Source organism: Fusarium oxysporum, chromosome 6 (genome assembly GCF_000149955.1).
Source record: "Fusarium oxysporum f. sp. lycopersici 4287 chromosome 6, whole genome shotgun sequence".
NCBI lineage: Eukaryota > Fungi > Ascomycota > Sordariomycetes > Hypocreales > Nectriaceae > Fusarium > Fusarium oxysporum.
In genome coordinates, this window is record NC_030991.1 from 2961557 (window position 1) to 2987637 (window position 26081).

The following is a 26081-nucleotide window of genomic DNA, read 5'->3' on the forward strand; positions in this document are numbered from 1 at the left end:
AGTGCGATAACAACATTTCGTGAGACCGTGAGGCTGACAGTCGTCATCTTGAGTATTTGGCGAACTAGCTTGGTCTAGGTCTTGGGGGTGGTTTTGGACAGCCAGTGGTATCGTATGCACCGCGGGCCGGATGAGGTTTGGGTGATGAGTGAAGCATGAGTCAAGGTTGATCGAAATTGTTATGTGGTTGGCGAACCAGTGTCGATGAGGCCTGCCAGTTGTTGCCTTGTCGGGTTGCACATTCCTTTAAGTATTGATACGCTCTACAGGTTCAAGGATGATATACTTGCTTCTTTCAATTCTGAACTCGTAATGAATGCAATATTTCTGGGTAGGTGACAGCACCAACAGCGATTGATACGATCGCTACTTAAGCACACGCCCCCATTATAGCGCCGGAATGCGTGGCTGCAGCCCCGAGCGACACTATTCCTCATTTGCATCACAACGCTATTCCTTATTTGCATCACAGCGCTATTCCTTATTTGCATCACAACGCTATTCCTCATTTGCATCACAGCATCTTGGGACAGGCATTCCCTGCAGTGGTACGTTGGCAAGACCCACCTCTGGCGCCACGCAATAATCAGCCGTTCTCGGCACAAGCGTTTTTAATTCGCGCACCCACCAGCTCGCTCCTACGAGACTCATCAGACAATGAGCGGGAAACTACCATCGCTCGTCCCGGGACAGGCGTCACATCAACGCGACCAGCCATCACGCCAACAAGCCGCGGCATTTAGAAAATTGATTGAGAAGATACCCAAGAGCGAGAATGAGTGGCAGGATGCTCGAGAAGTGCATCGGTTTGCGACCCCTGAAGATGTCTATAGAACGGTTTTATCTCTTGTTCAGGATATTCAGGGTGAATATATGCCTGAGGATCTGCGGAGATTGATTTACATTGCCGTTTGCTGTGTAGATCACAGCGAAAACGAGGCTGAAGCTTACCACAAGTATCGGTCCCGCGTCCACGCAAAGGACGACCTCAGAGAATTCACTATTCGCAACTACATGTCTTTAGTCCGAGGTTTAGTTACTTTGTTAGATGGACTCTACCTGAAATTACGGCACCGTGGCTTTGAGGCCGCTCTGCTTTTTGGTGAGAGATGAACAGTAGCCTCTTCAAGACAGCACTGACGATAAGCAGCACCACTCAATCTGGGAGCTCTAGGCTACTATAAACAAGCACCAGACCAATTTGCATCATGTTTTCCGACAATAGAAATCACCCCTGAGGTACAATCATCTCTGGCACTTTACCTCCCATTCATTATTACCACCCGGCACCCGGAGTATAGGTAAGCCTATTTCCAATCAGTGGCCGAGGAAAAGCTAATGAAAGCAGATACAAGAAGGTTTGCCGAGCGCTTGGTACCAACATTTTCAACGAGGAGGAATACCTCAAGTTTGTCTCTGTCTTGCAAAGCGGAAGACCAATACCCTACGTACTCCCAGCTCCCAACACACCAGACCCTTCAGTAGCCTCTCCCGATAATAAAGGCCGCTATGACCCGGTTCGAGATCAGTGGTTACCTGTTACCATCCCTAACCTCACTGGCTACAAGCCATTCACGATTCCGGAATCCATTCAGCAAATCATAGCAAGAGCTGGCAAGCAACAAGATGATCCTGTCAGCCAGGATATACTTGGTGCAGTCATCTTCAGGTTTAGGTGGTCTCGGGACCACCAAGAGGCTGTCGACCGAGTAATTGACGTATTAGTAAGTTAAAGTCTGAGAACCTGGGCAACAAGCTAACTGGAGAGAAACACTCGGGCTTTCTTAGTACAGGGGCATCAATAGGGATGCAATTCTTTTATCGGCATGACTCTGGGTCAATAGTAGTCCCTATGGGATATCAAGCCATTATTATTCCAGCTGTCGCAACTACCGAGGCAGTTACCGTAACAATAAGCCACCAAGATACAGCAGAGGATATTATATGGAATGTTATCTCTGGGTTACTACTTGGACAAGGCACAAAGCTGACAACACGAAGATCGATTCATTATAATGCAGTTATGCTTCCGATTCTAAAACCGTAAACGGCCATGCTATCTATGCCCCCCCTTTTCTTCCGTCCGCTTGGTAGTGTCTATGAGTACTGGGGTGCCTCCTTCGTACACACTGACGGGAAATTCGCCAGTGGCTGGTGGGTTTCCTTCAGTCGTTAGAAACGCAAACCGGAAGGGCGATAAGTCATTCACCTGATGAATCACCCTTAGGCGAGCTTTGCTCTGAGGTGTTTCCGCTCTCCTGCGGCTGGTCGTTGTTGTCTGGCATGTTGACTCGGAGTACAGTGCAGTTGTGCCGTGTCTAAGGCAAGGAACAGTCATATCTTATACGTCGCAGAGGCTCAACAATTCGAGCATTAGAGCTGGGTTCACTTGGTCTACATAACTGGCCCGGATGAGAGCCGACTCAGGATTGTTGGTAGAGGCGTGTGCATTGCATTAGGGATTGAGGTCATATAGAATGCGCATGGTTCGCTTCACTTACATCCTAGGGGCTGCATAACGCGAGTCGTTCATCTGATAAATCACCCTCAGGCGGACTCGGCTCTAAGGCGTTTGACATGTTGTCTCGACGTATGGATTAATGGAGCATTTTGGCTCTCAGGCTAGGAACGATCCCATCTTATGGAGACTCATCTTTAGAGCAATCTCTTGGCTATATCCTTAAGCTCAGCCTGCTGGTTCGCTTGGCATGACCTTAACCTGCTGTTATCATAATTTCTTTCAATGCTTCCAACTTGATGTCTGAATCGCCATTGCTGCAGGTCACTCGGTGCTATGGCTAGACTGCTTTTACTACTGCTCAAGGCAGCATAACGGGTTACTTTAGTGAGTAAAAATGCAGCCAGAAAGTCGTAAATTAGAGAGTGCTAGCTCGAGGACAAGGTACATAGGATCTAGACAATCACAAAACCGAGACTGTGAGTGGGGAGGTAAGCCAGTCGCAAAACCGAGACTGTGAGTGGGGAAGTAAGCCAGTCGCAAAACCGAGACTGTGAGTGGGGAGGTAAGCCAGTCGCAAAATCGAGACTGTGAGTGGGGAGGTAAGCCAGTCGCAAAACCGAGACTGTGAGTGGGGAAGTAAGCCAGTCGCAAAACCGAGACTGTGAGTGGGGAGGTAAGCCAGTCGCAAAATCGAGACTGTGAGTGGGGAAGTAAGCCAGTCGCAAAATCGAGACTGTGAGTGGGGAGGTAAGCCAGTCGCAAAACCGAGACTGTGAGTGGGGAGGTAAGCCAGTCGCAAAATCGAGACTGTGAGTGGGGAGGTAAGCCAGTCGCAAAACCGAGACTGTGAGTGGGGAAGTAAAGCCATACGTTAGGCTTCCATGGGTAACGCAACCCAAAGGCAAACAGCACGTGCCCAGCCTCCTCCAATGTTGATCAGCAAAAGTTTGTCCAAGGCAGGGGTTCTCCGATCCTCGACACTACCAGGCACTATTACCATGACGTCGAGTATCTCAGTCGATGAAGCCAAAGAGCAAATTTGTGAGAATGGCTTCTACGCGGTAGATGACCCGGAAATAGGGTCAAGCATTGAGGAGATGGACGAAAAAGAGCTGTCCTACGACTTCTCTGACGAAACAGGCTATGATTTCTGCTTAAAAAACGTGTTGTTGAACTCGGTTAGTTTTCCGCCTTCTATTCACGATCAATGCTGACCGATGTAGCCCGTTCAAGATATCATCGATTCACTGAAGCCTAATTCAAGCTCACGGTACCTCCTCATGCATCGCGGATACCTTGCGCAAGACCCGGGACACATATACACCCTTCGGAATGGCGGAGAAGACCGCGGTGTCTTGGTTGTTCAACTCTGGACAAAGGGATCTAGAGTCACTTACCACCGCCGTTCGCATCTGGTTCCGCTTACACGTATTCGGGCGGCAAACAAATTGTGGGAGGTAGCTTCGAAACAACTCCAGGATAGAGGCTGCGAAGCAAAACCTATGTGCTTTGAGCAAGGAGGATTGTATGTCTAGATCCCTCTCCGCTTTGCATAATTAACCATGAGTAGGGTTATCTCTGATGCTAGAATATCGTTTGAGCGGGACCAAAAGCGATGTTATTATTATACCTATGTTGAAAGTTTCCTTCTAGAAAAATGGGAACGAGAAGCAAAAGCAAAGGGGGAATACACTGAGGAAGACATGACACTTCAACCTCCCGCATCTAGACGTCCTTCGGATGTAGCCAAGTTAGGTGTGCAGGTGCGGCGAACTCATCAAGAATGAAGCATGTAGCTCTGGGCCGTGTATAATTGATACTATGACCACGGTAAAGTGTAAAATAAACCATTATCACTGTATTCAACTCCAGCCGGAGCTAAAGTGAAATATCTCCCATCGCCTAATGATGATATAGGATTGAGAAGGTTGTCGTGTGTTGTATTGAAGAAGTCACCTTGAAGGTCGTCGATGCGTCCAGTCACACCTCTTTGTCCGTCTGCCGGGGGGCAGTCAACGCCATGTATAGGAATAGATTGTGACGGGTTGATTAAAGAGTTTTGGGATGGCGCGGTATCGGCCTGGAGTGACGGAAGGTGCTGTCGTGCTGGCTTCTTGGAAGGAAACTCAGGTTCAGGGGTGTGTTGCCGTTTCACGATCATTGGACTCTGATCCATTGCCGAATTGAACTTGCGAGTGACACGACGCCGGACGGAAGCTTTGAGGCGGCTGATTTGGCGACCAGTGCATGTTTTATGACGGAGGAAGGCGTCGGTCATTGAAAAACCCTCAGAGCATGATGGACATATACAGTAACAATCGATGTCTTTCAGAATCAGCTCCGTTCAGTCTCTGCCATGCGCACACTTACGTGACTCAAAATGTCGTTTCAGGTTCGATTTGTCGCGGATATTTTGTTCGCAACCATTCTTTGGGCATTCCTGTTTTTGGTTTCGAGCATAATCGAGTTCGATGATCGGACGATGCAATCGACATCGTGCAATTCTCCCCAGAAGGAGCAGTTCCCGCGTCTAAGGAGTCAGCTGAAGTAGACAAATACTGATACTATCCCACCATATAGTCTTGCACATGGTCATCAAGTGCCTCGACGGTAAAAAAACACTGCTCGCAGCGTTGACACACATTTGGTCCATCGGACCTGGGTTCAGAAAGGTCATGCTTCCGGCATAACTCATATTCCTGATTCAATTCCCGCTCTTGATTCTCGAATTCTTCGTAATGCTGGCGCAACGCGTTCGCACTGTCAAAATCATTATAGCAAATTTGACACATGAATGATGGCATCGTGATATTTAAGAGGAAGAAAGACGCCGAATGCCTGGACGGGTCGTTTTCAAACGCCTGGCCAAAACGATTAGTCAGCTAGCACCCCGCTTATAAAAACCTGACCTCGGCGCACTTAAAAATATGACTTTAAGAACCTGGAAACACCATTATCGCAATGGTCAAGTGCACTGAATGTGACGGCTTCGGATTGAAGGGCAATGCGATCTGCGCAGGGTGTAACGGATCGGGAAGCCGCGACTCGAGTTTCATGCCCCGCAATGTGAGTTTTCTTTCTATCCGTCAAGCAGCTCGATTAATGGAAAACAGATGCAATTTAGACCCTACGGAGGTCATATTCTCCACGGACGCACTCATGATATTCCCGATGACATACCCTCGCTGGCCTGCTTCCCACCTGATAATACTGCAGTACTCTTTTATAGAACATGGCATGTGCGGTTTATTTAAAGCTTAGTATTGTTTTCTCGTTTGACTGAATACTAGTTATAAAGCAGTTTGCTTACTATTCTGCGTATTTTGCTGTGTAAAAGTATAGTCTTTTGAGACCTGTATAGGTTGCTGCAAATTAAAAAGTCTAGCAGAGTATTGCCATTTTCTTTACTGACCCTGGGCTCAAAGGTTGGTGCCCAACTAAGTCGACTGAGTTAGATTCCCCTGCCCGGGTCAAGCCAACGGGTTTTTGACTTGATAGGACATATCATCACCATGTGATTCCTGTCCTGATCCGGCTATACCCGAACCTAAGCGTGAGTGGAGTGATCAGTTTATCGATAAGATAGTACGTGTCTTCTTTGAATTGGAGTGATGATAGGGAGGTGTCTCTGACCATATCATGGTTAGCGGCAAGGCTGCCATCTATGTATCAGTAAGCAGTACTGTCGAGGATCCTCTCTCCCAAACTCTGCAATATGATGCCTCGTCTCTTAGCAGTCGCTTTCCCGTTTGACAGTTAGTTCCGCGATCCGTGTGAGGTAAGTATTACATCGATAAGCTGATAAGATAATCACCAAGTCTCTTCCCCTATCACGTGGTTGTTAGGCTGTTTGCCTTTCAAAATACAAGCAAGAGGGCAGAGCACCTACTCACCTCTCACACCTATTCTCACAACTTTGGGAAATGTTTAAATTGCGAAGCTATATCGCAATGTCCTTTCCTCTGGTGTACCAGGTATGGCAAGCCTCCCATTTCTTAGTCATCGATGTGGGGAAAAAAGAGGGGGTTACTGAGTCGACCCGTCGGCAGCAGGGCCTATATCGTTTCAATGTTTTCTTTCTCCAGACATTTTATGAAGAATTGTTCTGAAGGCTTATCGCTACCCTCTTCCCGCACATTTGAATCAATCAATCAGACTCTATGGAAGAAATCGAAAGGCTGCGGAAGCAGTCGAAGGAAGAACAGTGCCTACGCGAAGCCGCCGAAAAACGCGCAAGCGCATCACAACCGCTATCACTCAATTCGTACCTCGAGACTTGCCATACACTCCGCCTCTCTATCGACGTTATCACCGATCGGTCCCTCACGACCCAAGGCGATACGACTAACCCGACCGGCCGCTTCTACCCTCGTCGAATCGTCCCTTGGGATGCATTCCCAACAAAGCAAGAAAAAGATTGGGCCGACTTGGCCTTTAGTCCCTCGTTCGCCGCCTAGTCTTGTTTTCCATCTCGACACCAGCTAGAATACATGGAGTCGTTACTTCATCCGATTAGTAGCGAGATTGACCTTCGAAACAGTGAGCGGGACGTGGTAGAGAACGCAGTTCAGAAGCTTGTGGATGCTACATACGCCGATTTAACCCTGAGAAACCACCTTGATCTCAACGGAACATTGACGTTTGAGAGTTATACCAATCTCGGAATTGACTTGATGCTGGCGGAGATTCGTGATCGACAACCTCTTGGATCCATTAATTGTAACAGACAAAGCCGGAAGAGGAAGTGGGTGACGGGCAAGCATGTACCAGATGCCTTTTCCGTCGAGGTGCAGTCTCTACGGGCGAATTTGACTTGAAGATGCGCAACTGTTCGCTGTTCTACAATTTGCCACTCAGCGAGCCTGAAGGAGCGCGCCAGCCTGATGATGCTCCTGATAGACAGGGCGGCGAGGAGTGGCTCTCCTGCGCCATAACGAAACTTCGCTATGTATTGGTAAAAAGCCTTAAACGTGGTAGCGGGAATCATTCAGTAAATCGCCTTCCTCAACACGCTGCAAGGCTTTCAACGCCGCTTGCTCTCATGTTGCTTCCGCCTGTGCTTTAATTCTCTCGCGCTTTTCGCGGCGCGATTTTGCTTGTTCTTCCTTCGCTTGGCGCTCATGTTGTCGGACAACGTCGTCTTGACTGGTGGTCTTTGATTAGGGTCGCTGTCTGGCCATAGTAGTTGGGCGGAAATAATGGAGTGAAGTTTTTAGCACGGAGGTACTGATGTACTGATAAGGCGATGGGAGCGGGCGAGGCGGCTTGTATTTCCAGTCGGGTCTCATAACACATAAGCACCAAAGGAGTGGACGTACGTACTTATGCTTATGCGTCCCAACCTTCCCTAGGTATCTTATAGATGTGGCTTAGAGTTATGACCGCAATCGACTACTACGTCCTCCACCCCTATCATCTATGTCATCCCGCCCCTACACACCTATGTACGTTTGACAATAGCATCAAACCGGTCGAGAGTGTCCAATATCTGTTTGCGTGGCTCGTGTTCCATGAAAAGCCTGGTGATGCAAAACAAGGTCATTGCATCGAGGACTATCTGTGTTCGGGATTCTGAATCCGCGAGGTGACGTGCTGCGACTTTGAAGAGTTGTCTCGACTGTGGTTTGATCTCTTTCTGACAGCTTCTGGCACTTGAGCCCTGTATGTAGGTCCAACAAGCGCTTCGAAGCTCTTTTTCTGCTGAAGCGGCAAGCGAGATACCCATGGATCAGGGAGATACTGGCCAATGTTAGGTAGAACCAGGATGCAAGGTGTTTGGACTTACTCTTGTAGTCAACGACATCTCCAAGCTCAATTTTGTAAAAAGGTCTTGGATGAAATTCTAGTCCACCATAGACCCACAGAACAATTAAGCAGATGATACTTGCTGGACCAATTCATCAATGTGACAATGCTCGCGCACAGTCTTACACCCACCAATGAGATATCGAAACATCAATGAGAGATCGATGATCTCCACGTGCGTTCCCAATAGCTCCAATTGAGCCCGATTGCTACGCCCGCTAATGCGTACAAGGACGTGCCTAACGTGGGAGACGATTGCATGATCCTGCGGGGGGGCATCCATGAACGCTGTTAAACTTGAGTTCAAGTGATTTGCGTATTCTTGAAACAATCTGACTTGAATCCATTTGCTGTAGTTCTTCAGAGATTGTCTCATGAGGTTTCATTGCATCAAATGCTAGAAACGAGGCTGCCTGTGCAAAAGCGTCGCGAAATTGAACTTCTCTCTCCGAGCTGTGTGGGGAAAGACTTGCCGACTTCTCTATGTCAGAACCATAAACTTAGAGGAATAGATTGACTTACCGGAAGGTCCTGCAACAGAACAGTATACTCTACCCAAGATCGGAAGTTTGGGTAGCGATGCCGATAGTAACCACCTAGACTGGCTCCATGGCGGCGAATCCCCTCCCTTGCGGTTCTCATAAACCACAGTAGCATCTCCTGGTAGGCAACGATGTAGCCAAGCTTATCTTTGTTCTCTTGGGTCACCATGTGGTCAATAGACACCGTGATATCTTGTGATACAACTACATAAGGCCTCGTTACCACCGTATGAAGCGGCACAGCCACCTCGAGCAGAAGGGGGTGGGGGGTGGGTCCGACGATACGAGCATAGGTAGGACAAAGCGCCTCGTCGCTTTTATAGGTAAACAAGCACTTCCAAGCCGTAACTGGCAGAGTCATATTGGAGATTGCGGTCGCGTATGAAGATGTAGAAGAATGTTGGGTTGAGAAAGAGCGTGGGAGAAAGGGTGATATTTATAGATGATGGAGTGGGGGTTTCGGACCCCAGCGCCGTTCCGCGACAGGTGTGATATCGGAGCGGCTGGCTCCACACCACCCCAGTCTACGGCGTAAGCGCCGTAGATGGACATATATATTCCGTGCGGAACCAACGTCGCCCGGCCCCGCATTGACGGGTATCTGGCGCTGCCCACATTGACGAAAACCCCTTTTTCTCTGCATTCATTTTGCACCTATACACGCCTGTCATGAAGACCAGTTATAAAGCTCGTTTTCAGCATCCTGTCTCTGAACGCGTACCAAGAACAATTGCTCTTGAGGTAGACTTCTCCTCACTCCTCTGTCGTCTCGCCCAGTCTCGCTCGTTACTATAGTCGGTCGACAGTGCTTGTTTTTCACTGCAATCTAAAGATGCCTCTGCGTTATTTCAATATATAAAGATGCCCAGAATTAGGCAAAATACATATCATTCTCCTCACAAGACAACGAGGCTTGTAACAATGTACGAATCAGGCGTTCGCGTCAACGATATCGCAGACAAAGAGGGGTTAAGTCGTCATGCAATCTACGGAGTCATTCGACGGTATCGACACCAACAGTCTGCAAAAGATCTTCCTCGCTCTGGGAGGCTACCAGCGTTATCGGATAGAGACAAAACGCATATCAAAATACTTATTAAAAACGACGCTTTTATTTCGTATAAAGAAATTAAACAACGGGCGCGATTAAGCTGCTCAAGCCCGACAATTCGTCGGTGGCTTCAGAAGACGGGAATACAACATAATCTCGCACTTCGACGCCCGTTTCTCAGCGAAGAAAGTGCGCAATTGTGAAAATCTTTCTGTGACAAATACTGTCATGAAGACGAGTCATTTTGGTACAGCTGGTGGTTTTCTGACGAGCCTACAATCGACCGTACAGACGGTGACTATACCAAGTGGTCATTTTACGGTTCTGTACGTCCAGACCCTTCATTTATAGAAGCATATTCTGACAACACCGCAGGGCGAGAGACTTCACAGGGATAAGTTACAGCCTCGCAGACGACCTCTGAGATACTCACAGATGTTCTTTGGTGCAATTAACTATGATAAACCGTCCCGGATTGTCCCTCTTGAGAGTGATCCTCCGTCTGGGTGGGGAGGCGTAACAGGCCGACGTATTCTAGCCTGTTTACAGTCCTACCTTCCGGGACTTATCGAGGAAGGAGAGACTTTTCAGCACGATAACGCCCGCACCTTCAAAGCCAAGATAGTTCAGGAATGGCTGCGTCATTGGGCTAGAAGACACGGAGTGTCTCTTACGGACTGGCCTCCATACAGCCTGACCTCAATCCTATTGAGAACCTTTGGAAAGTCCCGAAAAAACGGATATGCGAAACATATCCTGAAATTGCTGCTTATCCAAAGTCGGCTGCAGCTTTGGCCCGGCTTATTGAAGCTGCAGAAGAGTTATGGTCGGAGGTCGAAGATGAAGTAGCTAAAAACGTGATAAAATCGATGCCTGACCGACTCAACGCCCGTTGGAACGCAAATGGCTATTATGCCAAGTATTGAGTTATATCCCTGGAGTCTCCTTTTAATTCCCTATAGGTTAATATACATTTTATCAAAATTGAATAAATATTGCCCGTTCAATTGCACAGTGAAATGGCTGTCTTCAATCGATGTGGTTGGGTGGATCCGAAATGTGTCGGGACTTGTCGCACTGAGCGTGCTTAAAATGGATTGAAGGTCGGGTCATTCATAATGAGCAGCAGTAGTGAGTTGATTGGTTCTATCTTCTGTGTGGGGTATTCCATCCCACAGGTTTTACTTTAAATCACCCAGCTTGATTACTAAGGGCTGTTGTTCCTGAGGATCATTGAGACCAAGCCCGGCCTGCGACAGGACTTTTGTCTGCCCACTGTAGTTGGGCCTTGGCCGAATTGGTGCGCCCGAACGCCTAGGATTGGCTGATTCTTTACTTTTGACTGATACATCTCACACAGGCCTGCAGCCTCGAGATCCTTGAATTTCCGTTTGTCAGGGTTTAGATCAGGGCTTGCGTGCGGCTGATATCCGTCCGCATTCGTGTGGAGATAAAGAATTCGTCCTCCTCTTGATCTTGATCACATCTGCAATCTCGCTCTATTTTATTTCCCTGTTGCCTCCCTCTTTTGACATCCGCTTGCCTGTCAATTCTTTGTCTCTGGTGCATTGCGACACTAACACTGACATCAAGTACCTAAGCGCCCGACTACCGTCCACAAAAACCCCTGATCGTCGGAGTCGACGATAGGCTGGAGTCGCAAATACATTCCTGCAAGCAAACAACGACATTATTAACACTTACAATAGAAGCACGAGCTTCACCGACCCTCGCTACCATCGGCGTCCAACGGCTGGATTGGATACATCCGCCGTTGACACCCTTGGGAATGTCGTCCCCGTCTCATTGCAACGGCGCTCCCCAGCTTGTCCGAGCCAGTACCACCACTGCCAATACTGGAAGCAACACAAGTTATCATCCTATCTCGCTTTATTCTGTCAAGGCAGTTTTGAAGATTGAGGGTAAGCTGGAATCGATGGCCGAGAACTGGACATCAGAGGAATAGGCCAACCGCCGTCGGATTGTCCTCTTCCGTAAGACACAAAAGGGATCGACAGTGAACGCTACCTGCCAGTCGGTAAGCGTCAATGAACGACCAACCAACAGCATCTGCATATCATGCATCTGGTGGGCCGAGAAAGGCGAGTGTTACGTCACTTCGGTCGACACTATCCACCTTCTCGAGCAACTTATCGCAGCGCCGAACCGTTTCAGTGTCAAGGAGAAGAACCGTATTCGCCGTAACTTGGAAGGATTCCATTCGCAGACAGTTTCCAAGGCTAAGCCGGATAGTGAGGGGTTTTTCAAGGTCATCATGGGCTTTCCTAATCCCAAGCCCCGTAATATCGAGAAGGATGTCAAGGTATTCCCATGGAAAATTCTTGAGTCTGCCATCCAGAAGATTATTGGCAAGTACAGCGTTAATCCCAGCACGCTGGCCCCTCCCCCCATGATGAACCAGTCCAACGGAGGGTATGCGCCTTTACTCACGCGTCCAGGACAAAACATGGCCCTAGCTCACCCTGATGCTGATGCTCATACACAATACCCGTTCCCTCAGCATCACAACTCGATACCTTCATGTCGTTTGCAATTAAGTCCCCAGTCTAGCTGAGCCCTTCCACTACAGCACCGTGATACTCGACGGCAGCGTCTCTGACACTCAGATCCGGCCTTCTCCATCGCAATCCACAGCAGCACGAACAGGACGTCACAGACAACTCAGCTGGTGTGCGGTACAGAGGCAGGTGCAGAGAATAACACCGAGATAACAGATGGGCTGTGGGTCATAGTTGAATGGCCAGTGAACGGATCACGGACCTGCTGTCTTGTGGTAACCCCCTAGATGGGTTTGAAGGTTGTGTTGAGTGGCCTCACTAACATTAGAGGAAGGCCATGGAGGATCGATCCTGAACAGTCTTACATTAACTTTCAGGCAACGCCTTGTCACAGTATCGAAAAAAGGGTGTCACGCTTCAGTGACTCGGAATGGATAACGAGGGCAACTGTATGTCGAGGGGGCTAGCCTATGGAAGGATAAAGTTAGGAAAGACCCAAGTGTGTATGTAATTAGGGTTACAGAGGGTGATCAGTGGTGCGGTCAAAACGGCGAGGGGCACTACAGGGTAAGATGATGCACCAGGAGACATGAATAATGTAATACATGAAGAAGACGCGATGGCTGTGTGTATCATGTTCACGACTGAAATCGGCGTCATCACATCCGTAGAGATAAACGGCAACACTATGTCACCGAGGTTGTCGTTGGTTGTCGGTGCCAGTGTCGATTCGCCAACAAAATTGGTCATAGCTCACCTCCAACGTCGCCTAACAATGGATAGTCAGAAAATAAGAACGCGTGATCATGATAGCTTGTTGGAGGCTGGCTCTTTACGTCCCGATGACAGTCGCCACTTTATCGTTTCTTGCTACGTGTTCAACTGATGAACGGACAACCAAAGTGGCTGAGGAATGGCGGTCTAAATTGCCATGCGCCCCGTGCAGGCAGTCAGAAGACGGTATCTTCTTCAGAGGACTCTGATGACAGCGCACTTTTGTGGGGGAATTGCAGATGATTTTTCCAGGTCAAGGTATCATGAGCTCATCGGAACCCTGCCCCTCATTCTGCCTGGACGCTATGGGTAAGGAATGCATGCCAAACGGCTAGCGATTGCACAGGGACGCGGGAGTACGTGCACGTGAATCTAGGGTGCTGCCTTGGACCAAGGCCACTCTGCAAATCGTGGTGAGAGAGCACCGGATGCAAATCATCTTCTCCGAGAAGCGATCGAGATGTCGTCAAAGATTGTTCCCCCAGGTCGTTCGTAGTTGGTTCATACCCGCATCGTGTATCTGGCTTGGAGGCGGCGAAATCTACATCTTGTCGAAAGTCTCCAGGTGGGAGCTCTCTCCAATGGAATCGATCGGGGGTTGGCGAAAATTGAGAGCCGTGCTTCGCCAGGGACACCGCTGTAGACAGGGATCCGTTGCCGCTTTCGTACCGCAGTAGCTGTTAAGCTTATCTCGCTGCCAGGTACTCCAGTACATCCAGGTATCTTCTTTGGGGCGCACACGTTCCACCTGCCCCAGCGATTAACGGCCTGAAATGGACCCGCCCCGGTCACAGTGTTCTTCTTATTGGCCCTCGTGGTTGGTACAGCGTCGATTTCAGCTGTTAAAGAGGACATCCCCATGCAACCAACATGGTAGCAAACAATCAGGTTTATTGGTTCCATTCTTCGTCCAATATTTCCGCCCAACCGCAGCCGTCAATTTCCACATTTCCCTAAGCTCACAATTACGGCATTAGTACGACGAGAGACTTCAGGGCCGATACCTCATAGAGATTCTGATGTTGGTTAATTTAATGGTTTGGTTGAAAGCGTGGGGAAAAGCCCAAGACAAACAGCAAACGGAGGATCCGACGTCGTCGGGGTTTTGTGGTTCAAGAATAATGAATCGAGAAGAGTGATGCCTCACCCACGTCTTTCCACTCCGTACTAGAAGCTGATTAGTATTTGAAGCTTTTATAAGATCCTGGCGAGTAATAGGCCATGTAATGCACGAACTAGAGCTGTTGTCAGTTATTTTTAGCGCACCTGTGTCTTGTTGACTGAAGTATTTGGACTCCGTCCCACTAAACTTGTTCATGTTCATTATCGTTATCGCTTCCTTTAGGGCGCCAATAGGTGCGCACCTGGATGCGCACGTAAGTGTCACGTGTTGCGCACCCGGTGCGTCTGTAAGGGAGTTATGTAAGCCCAACACCCTTGTATGCCAGCCAGCCTATTGTATTTTATTGTATTGCTTCTAATCTCTAGATGACGAACTGCTCTGCTATACAGATTTTTTCTCACGGTGCCATAATTGGGATATAAGTAATGTAGGCGTTAATAATAATCTAAGCAGTAACTATGATACAGTCTTCAGCCAGTTTATCGTTCGAGTACAGAGCTTGTTGGTCGATCATGTCCTGCTCAACCCTCTTCCAAATCTCCTTCATGCCTGTTCGCCTGTTCGCCAGAGGGTTGTCGCCCATCTCCTGGGCGACTTGCCTCTCCACACGTTCATCTTCTACCCTGGTCCAATCCAAGTACGCCATCATCTCCTCCTTAGTCCACTCCCGTCCAGGTATCGTTGATGTGCATCGCTTACCCATCTGCTTATAATCCAAACACCAGCTGTAACTTGTCTTATCGTAGCGTTGAGGGAGGCCCATTGCCTTTCGATATTCCTGGTTAGTCTTTAAGCTACCTCGAGGCAGCTTGTTATACCATGCCATCCGTGCTGCAATATATCGATCATATATAGCACGAGGGTCATCATAGCGTATGTCTGGCCCAGACGCTGGTACCGATGGCGGCATATCTGGTGGTGGAGGTACATCCGCTGATGAGGATGGCAGTGCTATTATATCTGGCGGGGACGGCACCATCTCTTGATCACATAGTGCCGCTGGCGGCGCTACCTGCTGCTGTGGCAAAATTGAGCATAAGGATGGATCGGGAACTGGCTGTTGAGCCGAACTTGGTGTAGTCGATGGCGGCAGCGTATTTGGGGGCGCTGTAGAAGCTGAGGGAGATACAAGATGCGCATATCGCAATGGGCATGCCTTTGAGCTCATCCTGTGGCCCTGTGTATGACATCTTGAACATTTGGGGTTGGCTCTCGTCTGTGATGCTTGTTCGACGATCTCAAATGCACATGGCTCGCGCTGAGTGCTAGTCTTCGGCAATGTTGACGTAGCTGGCACCTGATCGAACTGACGGCGGGGCTCTATGAGCAATTGAGGGTTTCCTTCTCGTTGAAGATGCCAATGCGTATGGAAGTGGTGTAGTTGAAGCGGCTGGGCTTGTTGTAGAAGAGGCTCAATTGTGTGAGCGCAAGGGAGCCCAAGCGTTGCTGAGAAGACTCCTGTGCAGGCAGGGAGTCTGTCCTGTTGGAGCCGCTTTCTCTGCGCCTCAACCTTCCGCAATGCCTCGTGAGATACCCAGCCTCGTATGATGCTGTATAGACTCCCTGAGAGTTCTATGGGTGTTCGGATTTGCTGCTTCGCCTGGTTTGCTCGGAGCTCAGCTACTTGGTTAAGTATCGCCAGCTTGATAGCCCTCCAGGCCTCAAAGAGATCTAGCTGGGAAGTATCAAGGTACACCTTGATGAGCTGATGAATACCCTCGCCTCGAGATGTAACCACATTCTCAAAGTGAAGATACCGATCAACCCAAGCTTTCACGAGCTTTGTTTTGTAGAGGTCAAGCCATGTTTCGATGATGTAGGCGACCTCCCCGGGCGTGAGCTGAAGCATAGCGCTCTTTGAGCTGCTGAAGCCTGTCTTCAAATGTCTCCTCATTTGCCGATGCCACGAGCTCATGCCATCTTCCGTAGAAGTCCTTCCACTCTTGGTGGCCTTGAGGCTTTTGAGCCGCATCGTTATGACGCATAAAGCTTGGCTGGCAGTAACGCAGGACTGCCTTGTTGGCATGCCAAAGGCATAGAAGCGATACTGCAGCCGGGAAACAATGAGATACCGCATTCATGCAGGCCAGACAGCGGTCTGTAAGGATCACAGATGGCAGCCTTGCGCTACAGGCTTCGTACATTGAACGTAGCCGATCTAACGCCCAGATGTAGTCCTTCTCCTCCTCGCCGCTGAGGAAGGCGAAGGCGATGCAGAATGATCGTTGACAGGCATCAACACCGACGATATCGAGAAGAGGCATCCTATACTTGTTTGTCTTATATGTGCAGTCCAATATAAGTATATCCGGGTATGACTTAAGGTATGTTAGCGACTCTGGGTGGGCAAACAACACAGCTGTAACCCGACCATCCTCGTCGAAGCGTATTCGACTCCAGAAACCCTCAGCCTCAAGCTCATTAGCAAGAGCTTGGATTGTGCTCTGGCCCTTCTTCTGGTCTCGTTTGCCTTGTGCAATGCAGTTGTAGATGTCTTGCTGGGTGGCATGAGACTCTGTGTTCTGACGTAGGTAGGACCTGATCTCTTTCGGTGCTACACCAGCGTTTGCAAGGTTGTTAATAGTTGACCTATCTGCATTGGATAGTTGACGATGGACTGGATGTGCAGACATGCTTGTGCTTGGCTCGTGGTTGTGATGGGCAAACTCGCTGCCAGGACGGTGTGTAAGGCGCCACGTTGTCTTATCCAAGGCCTCCTTCGCAAGGACTGAGAATTGACACCCTGTACGCCGTGTTGTAGTTGACCGTTGCCGTACGCCCGAGGCCTTTGGAGGTGCTCCTCCACGGTCACAGCTGAAGAAAACAATTCGTCTGCCGCTCTCTGTTTTCTTCGACTTCCCAGTGACAAACGCATAGCCCCTGGGAGCTGCCCATGCATTGATCGCGGCGTGTAGGGCTTCCCGAGAGCCATACTCGCGTTCAGGAGGCAGGCAGTCATCAGAAAATTGACGAGTAGCTGTAACTGGATTCATTCTAGGAGAGATGATTTGAGTAGATCGTTGCGCGGCGAAGTGAGGCTCTTTATCAACGGGAAAGGGGTAGCTACAAGGGTGTTGGGCTTACATAACTCCCTTACAGACGCACCGGGTGCGCAACACGTGACACTTACGTGCGCATCCAGGTGCGCACCTATTGACGCCCCTTCCTTTAGTGGTGATGTGTCAGCAACGCAGACTGCGCTCGTTCAATTTGCTTCTCCAGCACCTCTACGCCTTCATGTTCGACTATTGTTCTCTGGAGCATAGATAAAACTAAATAAGAGCATTCAAACACCATTCCCTTGTGATTCATTTCCTTTCTAGATCAGAAAAGGTTGAATGGTCTCTGCATGTAAAGTTTCGACGGTCTCTTGACGGGTTTCCTTTAGGGTGTTCGAGGTTTTGGCGCGAGAATGCAACAAACACTCATACAGATGTATTCTTGGACCACTGTTGAAATCCATTTGTGCACCCATGACCATGTACGATGTGCCGCGACTACTGGGTTGAATTATAATCAGTTGTGGATATTGTCTTAGCAAACCTAGCGGGTTGAAAGTTATGTTTCTTGGCCATTTTCTCGACCATGACGGCGGAATGTTCCTGTGTAGAAAGACTGATAAGAACTAATAATTTGAGGTATACTGACTTTGCCAGTATTGGCTATTCCGGGATCCTACCTTTCCATGTTATACATCAAGACGTTGACAGTCCCATTCATGATCACATAGACGGCACGCTCTCACCTTCTCACTTCTTTCGACTCTGATAGGTGGGACGGACGGATCAGTTACACGTCAGAGATATATTTAAAACAACATTATACTTGGAGAAGTTCAATCGACATCCAGGTGGTATGCCCAGGAGGAACCCAGCCCGCAACCTAACCTGACACCCCTTCAAGTGCTGCATCCATATCTTCATACTCATCAATATCCTTGACCGGTCTGGCCCCTTAACATCAGTAATTTCCTCGGCCATCGTAAAAGCATCCCCCGGTCAGGGCTCCTCATCGGCTTTCTTCTGAGCCTCTTCCTGTCGCTTATTGACCCCTTCAGCCTATTGAGCGCATTGCAATGCCTGGGGTAGAGATTACAAAGAGTGGCGGTGCTTGTTAGGAAATCGAGTATGGCTACGTAGGGTTCTGCCATGGTAGTCATCTACTGTTCATTCCCAAGAGATATTGCCTGCGCGTAGAAGGGACCGACCTTCTCACCCTCGGCTTCACCTAAGCCGTGACAAAGTACCATAGACCCAATGCTTTAAGTTCGTACGGCAAGCCTTAAGCGGCACATACCAACGCTCAAAGTCGCTTACATGTTTGACAGGTCTGACCCCCGAGCTGACAGTGAGACCAGCTTTCCAAAACCTGACGTTGGTAATTTCTTCGGCCGCCTCAACGGCATCTCCAGCGTGCGGCTCCTCGTCAGCGTTTTTCTGAGCCTCTTCCTGTCGCTTATCGACCCCTTCAGCCTTGCATTGGGCCTTTAGATAAATCGATAAGCGTGCCCTCTGACTGGAAGTAGGGTTGAGATGCTGGTTGAAGAAATCCACAATTTCAGCCTTGGTTAGCTGTCTAATCCGGGCGGCATCGAGTTGACCTACCAGTGATTAGCATGTTCACAATCTTGGACTTTATGTTTCCTTGACTTACGAAACTCAAAATCATATTCTTCGCTTTCGATTTCGTCCCAATGCTGTTTAGATTCTTCTTCCAGTTTTCCAAGCTTCTCTAGACGCCGGACGATCAAACTTCGCTTGTGATCCTCAAGCTCAGTCTCGCTCATCTTCTCCAGAGTGTCCGCATACCTCATGAGGAAAGCCTCGATACGCGAGTCAAGGAACTCTGGTGCCATCTCACTCTGGATGAGGAAGTGGAAACCATATGTCGTCGAGAATGATCGACGTCCGCTCCCGACGATGTAACCGAGTTGCTCCTTAGTCCGGAGCTGATCAAAGGCTGGCTCACGGAGCATCTGTTCCAGAAGTAGAGTCTTGGTTCGAACGTCGCGATCGTCTCTGCTACCAACATAAAACCAAGTCCCGACGCAGTGGTTGACGTTGTCGGGATCCTTGAGGGTCTTTCTGAAGACGTAGTTGGAACCTTTGGTCAGAATGAGTGACCGCAGGATAGGCCACTGGGCCTTGGGCAAAACCCGCGGCTTCAGCATGGACTCGACCAGGCTGGCGAATCTATCTACCGATGTAGATGAAATGTAGATGTAGATAGATGTAGATCTACATCTATCTATCTACCAGAGGACATGTGGGTCTTCTATCTATCTACCTGGAGGTCCGGTAGATAGACGAAATGTAGATAGATGCCAAGACCGCGGTGAAAATTGGGTGAGGTAGTTGTACTTTCTCGGTACTGGTGGCATCCTCCTGCACCGAAGTATCGGTACCTCTGAAAATCCCTTCCCTAACCGTCCCTCATTTCCCGATTTCCCCACGCCATCCCCCTTTTTCGCTTGGGTCTTAGTTTGACATATTCTCATTGCCCTTAATGCCACCCAAAACCATTGCCCAAATGGCACCTCAAAGCGATTTATTCAGTTACGCAACCGATACTACCATATCGGAAATATCCTGTCCCGAAGACCCAACCTTGCCTATGCACAATTCCTCGTCTCGCAGCAGCCATTCAATCATCAAAGACTGGGATGCAGTATCGCAAGCTGTCCGCAGCCATTGGGTCCTCTCAGCTCGAACTGGTCAAGCTACCGGCTGGTTTTGGGCTCACGGCTATGACGTTCAAGCTAGGTCCAAAGGCAATGAGTCTGGCCCCCATACATGGCTCTGTTGCCACTGTGTCCAGCATGGCGTTCCCCGGCCAAAGGCTTATGTCTCGTCCAACACTCGGAACATTGAAGGTCATCTCAGCAAGGCCCACAATATTTTTCATCCAGATCCATCAAAAGCAACACGATATATGCAGGAGCGGCCCCCGAATCAACTGACCCTTCATGATTTGGCAGCCAAGAAACGGAAGAGGGACGACTTTCACGACGAGTTGGTTACTCGATTTGACAAGGCCACGTTCCAGCGCCATGTTGTCCAGTGGATCACCGATGCAAATTTGTCATTTCGCGTACCGGAGCATAAAGGCCTCCAAAAGGTCTTTCAGTACCTGAACCCCTTGGTTCACGAGACTTGCGCCAATCTGACCCATGAAACGGTTCGGGCTAGGATCATCGACGAGTTCAACACATACAAATCGCGCGTCATCCACACGCTATCACGAAGCCCAAGCCAGGTTCATATTGCATTTGATGGCTGGGCGTCCCGGAACAGACATTCATTCTTCTCCATAAATGCCTTCTTTCTCGATGAAGATACATTCCAGCCACGGAAGATCGTCCTTGGCCTCCCAAACGTCGCCATAGCGCACACGGGAGAAAATATCTCAGCCGCTGTTATGGAGGTATTAGATGACTTCGAGTTGATTGCAAACAACAAGGTTGGATACATTATTCTCGATAACGCCGCAAGCAATGAAGGAGCAGTCGAAGCAATAGGCCACAAGCTCCAGTGGCAGAATCCGGCCAGCAGAAGGATTCGGTGTTTCGGGCATATTCTTCATCTTGTCGCCAAAGCGCTCCTCTTCATTAAAGACAGCAATACACTCGAGGACATTGATGCGGACGATTTTGCAGAGTGGACAAAAAGAGGTCCAGTAGGTAAACTCCACAACCTTGTCGTCTGGGTCAATCGGTCGAATAAAGCGACAGCAATTCTGCGGAAATTACAAGATGAGGACCCTGACAAGTCCTATCCAGGCACTCTTGATGTCGTCCTTGACAACAGCACACGCTGGCTATCTCAATATTATATGATCGAGCGAGCAATTAAGCTCCGACGCTATCTGGAGGAGCTCATTGACATTACGATTCAATCAAGCAGAAAATTTCAACGACCCCGATCTACCCGTACCCAGCCGCCAAGCCAAATTCCTCGATGTCTTGAGGAAGCAAATCTACTAAGTGACGCAGACTGGGATGCCCTCAGTTGGTTCAGAGATATTCTTAGAATGTTCGATTCCTGTCTTTTGCGGCTTGAAGGGGACTGTCAGCTCCGAGTTCGTAAGGGAGGCGTTGAAGCTCAATATGGAATTATTTGGCAGGTTGCCGTCGCATTCGAATTCCTCCTTTCTACGCTGGAGAAAGCAAAGACTGAGGCAACACACCGGGCGGAGCCTAGTTACTATTCCTCGTGCGTCAATTCGGCCTGGGTCAAGCTCAACAAGTACTACACCAAGCTTGATGAGACGCCAATTTACTATGCAGCCACGGTTCTTCACCCCGGTATACAGTGGTCGTTCTTGACAAAAGCCTACGGTGAGAAGGAGGAATGGCTTTTTGCGGCACGCCAGCTCATCCAAAAGCTCTGGGAAGAGGAGTATCGCGACCTTCCCGCTCAGTGGGAAATCTCGAGCAGTAACCTTCCTGCCGCGGTGAGGGCGCGCGAGTACAATCCATTTGATTCCTTCCAAGACGAATTAATATCATCCACCCGCCATGGCCATGACGAAGCCACAGACGAACTGGAGAGGTGGTTGTCTACAAAGCAAGACATATACACAACATACGACAATCCTCTCGAATACTGGTCTGCGAAGCGATTTGAATATCCGCGAGTGGCGAAAATGGCGATTGACATCCTCTCTGTTCCAGCAATGGCTTCTGAGTGTGAGAGGACCTTTTCTTTCGCTGGTAGTATGGTTTCGCCCAAGAGGTCACGCTTAGATGCAAGCACAATTGCCGTTACTCAGACGGTAAGGTCGTGGTTACGGGCTGGGCTACTGGAAGGGTATGAAGGTTTGCTGAAGGAGGTGGGCGACGACACGGCCGAGGATTAGCCGACCGTCTATCTACCGAATCTATCTACATCTACATGTAGCCTACATCTATCTATCTACATTGCAGATTATGACTAAGCATCTACATCTATCTACATAAGATGCCGGTAGATAGATATAGATAGATTCGCCAGCCTGGACTCGACCATATGGGTGGCCTTAAGAGCATCCTTCTTGTACATGTTACCGTTTACGTACACTTCGATGAAGACCTGTCCAAGCATCTGCTTCTGGAACAGCCTGACACCTTCCAGTGAGACGCTTGAGAGCGCCGTTGCCAACTCCTCTGCTATAAAGTCCCCTCCGGGGGCATTGAGCCACTTGGTGTAGTTGCTAATCTGACAGTAGGCTGACTGCAGCTGCCAATTGCTGTATCCTCGGATCAAGCGCTCCCTGACGATCTCAAAACGATCTTCTTTGATATCCAGGTCTCGCATTGTTGTGACGACTTGTTCTAAGAGCACGGGCAGCTTATCATTGTAGCCGCCAATCTCCAGGAACACACCGCGCGAATGGAGACCGACGTTGTACTGCAAGCCAGTCAGCTTCGCGTCGTACGAGTACTCCTCGAGCCTATCACGGACGAGGTCCGAGAACAGTCGAGCCTTGACGTTATTTTCTGCTGAAGCATATATAAGTGGTGTCTTCAAGCTGACAACAACGTTGGCGCGAGGAACCCAGAATGTATCATCCTTCTTCCACCATGTCCTGGCAATGCAATCATTGCGGATAACCCTGGGGTTCTGTGCCGGCTTATCCACCTCCTTCCTCTTGACCTCGAGCTTGGTAGGAATAAACTTGTTCTTGTGAGGTAGGTGAAGGGCAGACAGTCGATCTTTGGGAGAGACTGCAAAGGCTTTCCTGCACTCCTCCATAAGATCATCGGGGATCTTTTCATGTCGATATTCAGTTCCGTACCACTTTTCCTTCTGGTCCCAGTTGCCAGGATATTCGCGTGATACAATGGTCATGCGGAAGTTATCCGGGTGAATCGTGGCAAGGGCCTTTTGGATCTCATCAGGTGCAAACTCTCGGAGACGGCTGTGTCCACTAAGCAGCCATTCCCGAGGAAGAGGCTTTTGCATGGCAGAGCTGATTCGGCAGGTAAATTCACAGGCAGGCGTCTTTTGCTCAAACATAAAATCGATATCAGCCATTTTCTTCTGCTCTTGGAAGATCCACTCCTGGGGCGGGCTCTCGCGCAGGAGACTGATGTACTGGAAAAAGATCTTGACGATTTCAGGGTAGTTCTCGAGACCCTCCTCCGTCAAAAGGACCTCTACATCAAAGGTACCAGGAGCACCGGGGCAGATGGGGGAGGCACCGGCGGTAAGACCATTTGCCCAACCTTTGGACTTGATACATGACATGATACTTCCCGGGCCCTCGTGCCCGATGAGATGGCTAATATATCGGCTAGGCTGAGTAGCAAACATAGACTCCTCATCGATAAAGGGGAATTGCAGGTTAAGCTCTATCGAGTCCTTAACAGGCTTCGCGAAACACTGCCTACCGAGATCGGCTTCCCTGAAAGGAAGTTCGCCGGGCCATCTGTTTGGCGGAAGCTTCTTGTTGATGACAGGAGAGAACAACTCAGCGACCCATTTCTGAAGCACGTCAAGCGGTTCTCTACCTAGAACAACTAGTTTCATGCGGTTTGCTGAATAGTGTCTGGCATGAAACTCGATAAACTTGTCCCTCACATTAATTCCACGTGCCTCGGGAAGTGTCTTGAGAGCCTCAAAATTGCCAGTACCGAAGTGGCAGAACGGGTGTTCAGGGTTAGAGAGAAACTTCCCTAGCTGAGGCAGCCTCCACGTGTCGTTTTGGAGATTCTTTTTGTGTTCTGAATCGACAGCCTGTAGCTCTCGATCCAAGGTCTCGGCAAGGAAGAGAGGCTCAATGAAGAACTGGGCGAATCGGTCGAGAGCCTCGCGCAGAGGAGATGGGTTGGTATCGGAAGGTTCCTGGCCATTGTCCGGCTTGGCAGAGATATCGAAAAAGAAGGTTGTCGATGTCGGCCCTGTGTAAGCATTTGAATCTCCTGCATTGGCGGAGATATATTGGCCGTATTCGTTCTCAATTGGAAATTTCTTGGTGCCCATGAAGAGAAGCTGTTGTCAGGGAGAGATATTAGCCTGTCGCCTGTACATCACAGCTGTTGGATCGGAGCACTTGCATGTTCGACCGCATGGGCCATACCGGGAATATCAGGCTCATCGCTAAAGTATCCCACATTGACATCTAACGCAGCGCTGGCCTTGTCGGTCTTGGGATCATGCACCAGGGTAACCTCGAGCTCGTTCCCCAGACGGATAACTCGGTATTTACGATCGTCTTGTAAAGGCTTCTCGAGGGAGTCAGTAACAAGCGTCACGGGTATATGAGCATTGCCCGCTACTGTGGGGGCATCTTCTTCGCGTTCCGAGTGAGGCATTGCTGATGCGATTGTGTTAAGACATAGATTCTCGGCATTCGTTGGCGTGATAAAATAAAAGAGGTGAACACAATAACAATGAAAGCTGAGATCGGCCAAGCGTTCCTAAGATCGAGGTAAGATGTTGGCAAGGTCGAAACCACTTATAGTCATGGTAATGGTTGGGGTGCAGGGCGGGTAAGTTAGTGCGAAGCTGGGGATGGACAATGCTGGTCCGACCTGAGCAATCCAGGCATCAAAGGAAGGAGACAAGAAGTCTATGGCATGGGACCGAAAGATCTGCAGCCGAAGCCTGCAGTGGCCCGTACCTCCCAGTAACAAAGGTGCAGAGTGAAGGCAATGGGACACAGGTCTGTTCCACATTTCCTCAGCGTCTTAGTTCATGAGTTCATGCAAACGAGGTACCTCACTCCCATGCATAGTACAAGCCTGTGCAGATGGTCCACGGCCGTTCCAAAGTACCGCTAAGCCGGCTGCGGTGAGTGGTAAGGGGTGTTTGAGCCGATGTTCGTATTAAGAGTTGGTCGTATCCGTACATGGCTGCTAGCTGTCGTTGTTAGCTCGGTTAGGAGGGCTCGGAGAAGAAGAAGAAGAAGAAAAGAGGAAACGGAACGGAACATGGCTCAAATTGAGGGCCGGAAACTACTCAACGCAAGCCATTGGCTTTTCCAATCGGGTCTCGTCTCAATTGCTGTGGGCTTGCATGTCTTGCTCCTTTTTGAGACAAAATCAGGGGCGACTGAGAGGCTGGCGGGGATCCCCTGGCGAGCGCAGGGTGAACCAAATCTAGCTACTTCTGTTAGCGGCGTCAGGGGTGTGCGGCGTGTCTGGCCCCTGTCGAAAAGCAAGGATGGCTGTTGCCGCCTGTCAGAGCGAACCACCCTGAAAAATGTCCCATCTAGGCGAACCCTGTCTCTCTATTGGGGAGGGCTCGCACTGTACCATCCACTGCAACCCATCCTGTGTGACTGCGGGTCTAGGGCTGAATTGGTAGTGCCGGGGTGATGGAGCTTGTGGGGCACCTTGCCTCTGATGCCTTGCTGCATGGCAATTTAGATAACGCAGCGACAAGGAAAGGTTGGTAAGAAGCGAGGGCGGGCGGAGGCGAGGTCCACAAAGTCATCCCATCAGCGACGGCAACACCAAAGATATTCCTGGTAGGTAGGCGGGGAACCACATTGATACCAATAGAATTAGCACGACGGTCATCGCAATGTTTGGGTCGGCCATCCTTACACGAACATGTTCTTTCGACTGTTTTGCGAACAGCGAGGTGTCGCTCAATCAACTAGCCTCTGTTGTTTCTACTGTGAAGCGCCTGTTAGATCGCCCTGTCAGAAAGCAGTGAGCTTCCTCTTGGGCACCGGCCCTTCTCAAGTCTCTGTTGTTTTGTACTTGCCTGTTGGGGTGGAGGTGCAAAGGCCGTACTCGGCAAACTGAAGCACGGCGCTGAACGATAACTGTTGGATGCTTCCATACTGACTCTCAAGTTTTATGGCACAATGAGAAGTG

General features: G+C 49.4%; 9 protein-coding genes across 9 annotated transcripts; 5 read left to right on the plus strand and 4 right to left on the minus strand.

The window, feature by feature from the left end:
- Positions 1-657: 657 nt before the first annotated feature.
- FOXG_22656 (uncharacterized protein) lies at positions 658-1733 on the plus strand (the record flags this gene model as incomplete). The annotated part of the gene is made up of 3 exons (XM_018403063.1): positions 658-1102; positions 1151-1301; positions 1349-1733. 3 exons carry the CDS (start codon positions 658-660, stop codon positions 1731-1733), a joined length of 981 nt encoding a protein of 326 aa, XP_018257905.1.
- Positions 1734-2056: 323 nt separating this feature from the next.
- FOXG_22657 (uncharacterized protein) lies at positions 2057-2285 on the minus strand (the record flags this gene model as incomplete). The annotated part of the gene is made up of 2 exons (XM_018403064.1): positions 2057-2163; positions 2210-2285. The coding sequence occupies 2 exons, from the start codon at positions 2283-2285 to the stop codon at positions 2057-2059; spliced, it is 183 nt and encodes a 60-aa protein (XP_018257906.1).
- Positions 2286-3459: 1174 nt separating this feature from the next.
- FOXG_22658 (uncharacterized protein) lies at positions 3460-4248 on the plus strand (the record flags this gene model as incomplete). Its single annotated transcript, XM_018403065.1, has 3 exons — positions 3460-3639; positions 3685-3986; positions 4032-4248. 3 exons carry the CDS (start codon positions 3460-3462, stop codon positions 4246-4248), a joined length of 699 nt encoding a protein of 232 aa, XP_018257907.1.
- Positions 4249-4841: 593 nt separating this feature from the next.
- Positions 4842-5151, plus strand: FOXG_22659 (uncharacterized protein; the record flags this gene model as incomplete). Its single annotated transcript, XM_018403066.1, has 2 exons — positions 4842-4998; positions 5042-5151. The coding sequence occupies 2 exons, from the start codon at positions 4842-4844 to the stop codon at positions 5149-5151; spliced, it is 267 nt and encodes an 88-aa protein (XP_018257908.1).
- A 2349-nt stretch (positions 5152-7500) lies between these two features.
- FOXG_17051 (uncharacterized protein) lies at positions 7501-8977 on the minus strand (the record flags this gene model as incomplete). The annotated part of the gene is made up of 6 exons (XM_018397075.1): positions 7501-7606; positions 7784-7808; positions 8247-8303; positions 8399-8554; positions 8789-8797; positions 8860-8977. 6 exons carry the CDS (start codon positions 8975-8977, stop codon positions 7501-7503), a joined length of 471 nt encoding a protein of 156 aa, XP_018257909.1.
- An 810-nt stretch (positions 8978-9787) lies between these two features.
- Positions 9788-12434, plus strand: FOXG_17052 (uncharacterized protein; the record flags this gene model as incomplete). The annotated part of the gene is made up of 5 exons (XM_018397076.1): positions 9788-9866; positions 10094-10185; positions 10235-10685; positions 11569-11781; positions 11878-12434. 5 exons carry the CDS (start codon positions 9788-9790, stop codon positions 12432-12434), a joined length of 1392 nt encoding a protein of 463 aa, XP_018257910.1.
- A 6064-nt stretch (positions 12435-18498) lies between these two features.
- FOXG_17053 (insulysin) lies at positions 18499-19445 on the minus strand (the record flags this gene model as incomplete). Its single annotated transcript, XM_018397077.1, has 2 exons — positions 18499-18875; positions 18929-19445. 2 exons carry the CDS (start codon positions 19443-19445, stop codon positions 18499-18501), a joined length of 894 nt encoding a protein of 297 aa, XP_018257911.1.
- Positions 19446-22224: 2779 nt separating this feature from the next.
- On the minus strand, positions 22225-24569 carry FOXG_17054 (insulysin; the record flags this gene model as incomplete). Its single annotated transcript, XM_018397078.1, has 2 exons — positions 22225-24246; positions 24321-24569. 2 exons carry the CDS (start codon positions 24567-24569, stop codon positions 22225-22227), a joined length of 2271 nt encoding a protein of 756 aa, XP_018257912.1.
- A 78-nt stretch (positions 24570-24647) lies between these two features.
- FOXG_22660 (uncharacterized protein) lies at positions 24648-24903 on the plus strand (the record flags this gene model as incomplete). Its single annotated transcript, XM_018403067.1, has 3 exons — positions 24648-24685; positions 24719-24746; positions 24802-24903. The coding sequence occupies 3 exons, from the start codon at positions 24648-24650 to the stop codon at positions 24901-24903; spliced, it is 168 nt and encodes a 55-aa protein (XP_018257913.1).
- Positions 24904-26081: the final 1178 nt, after the last annotated feature.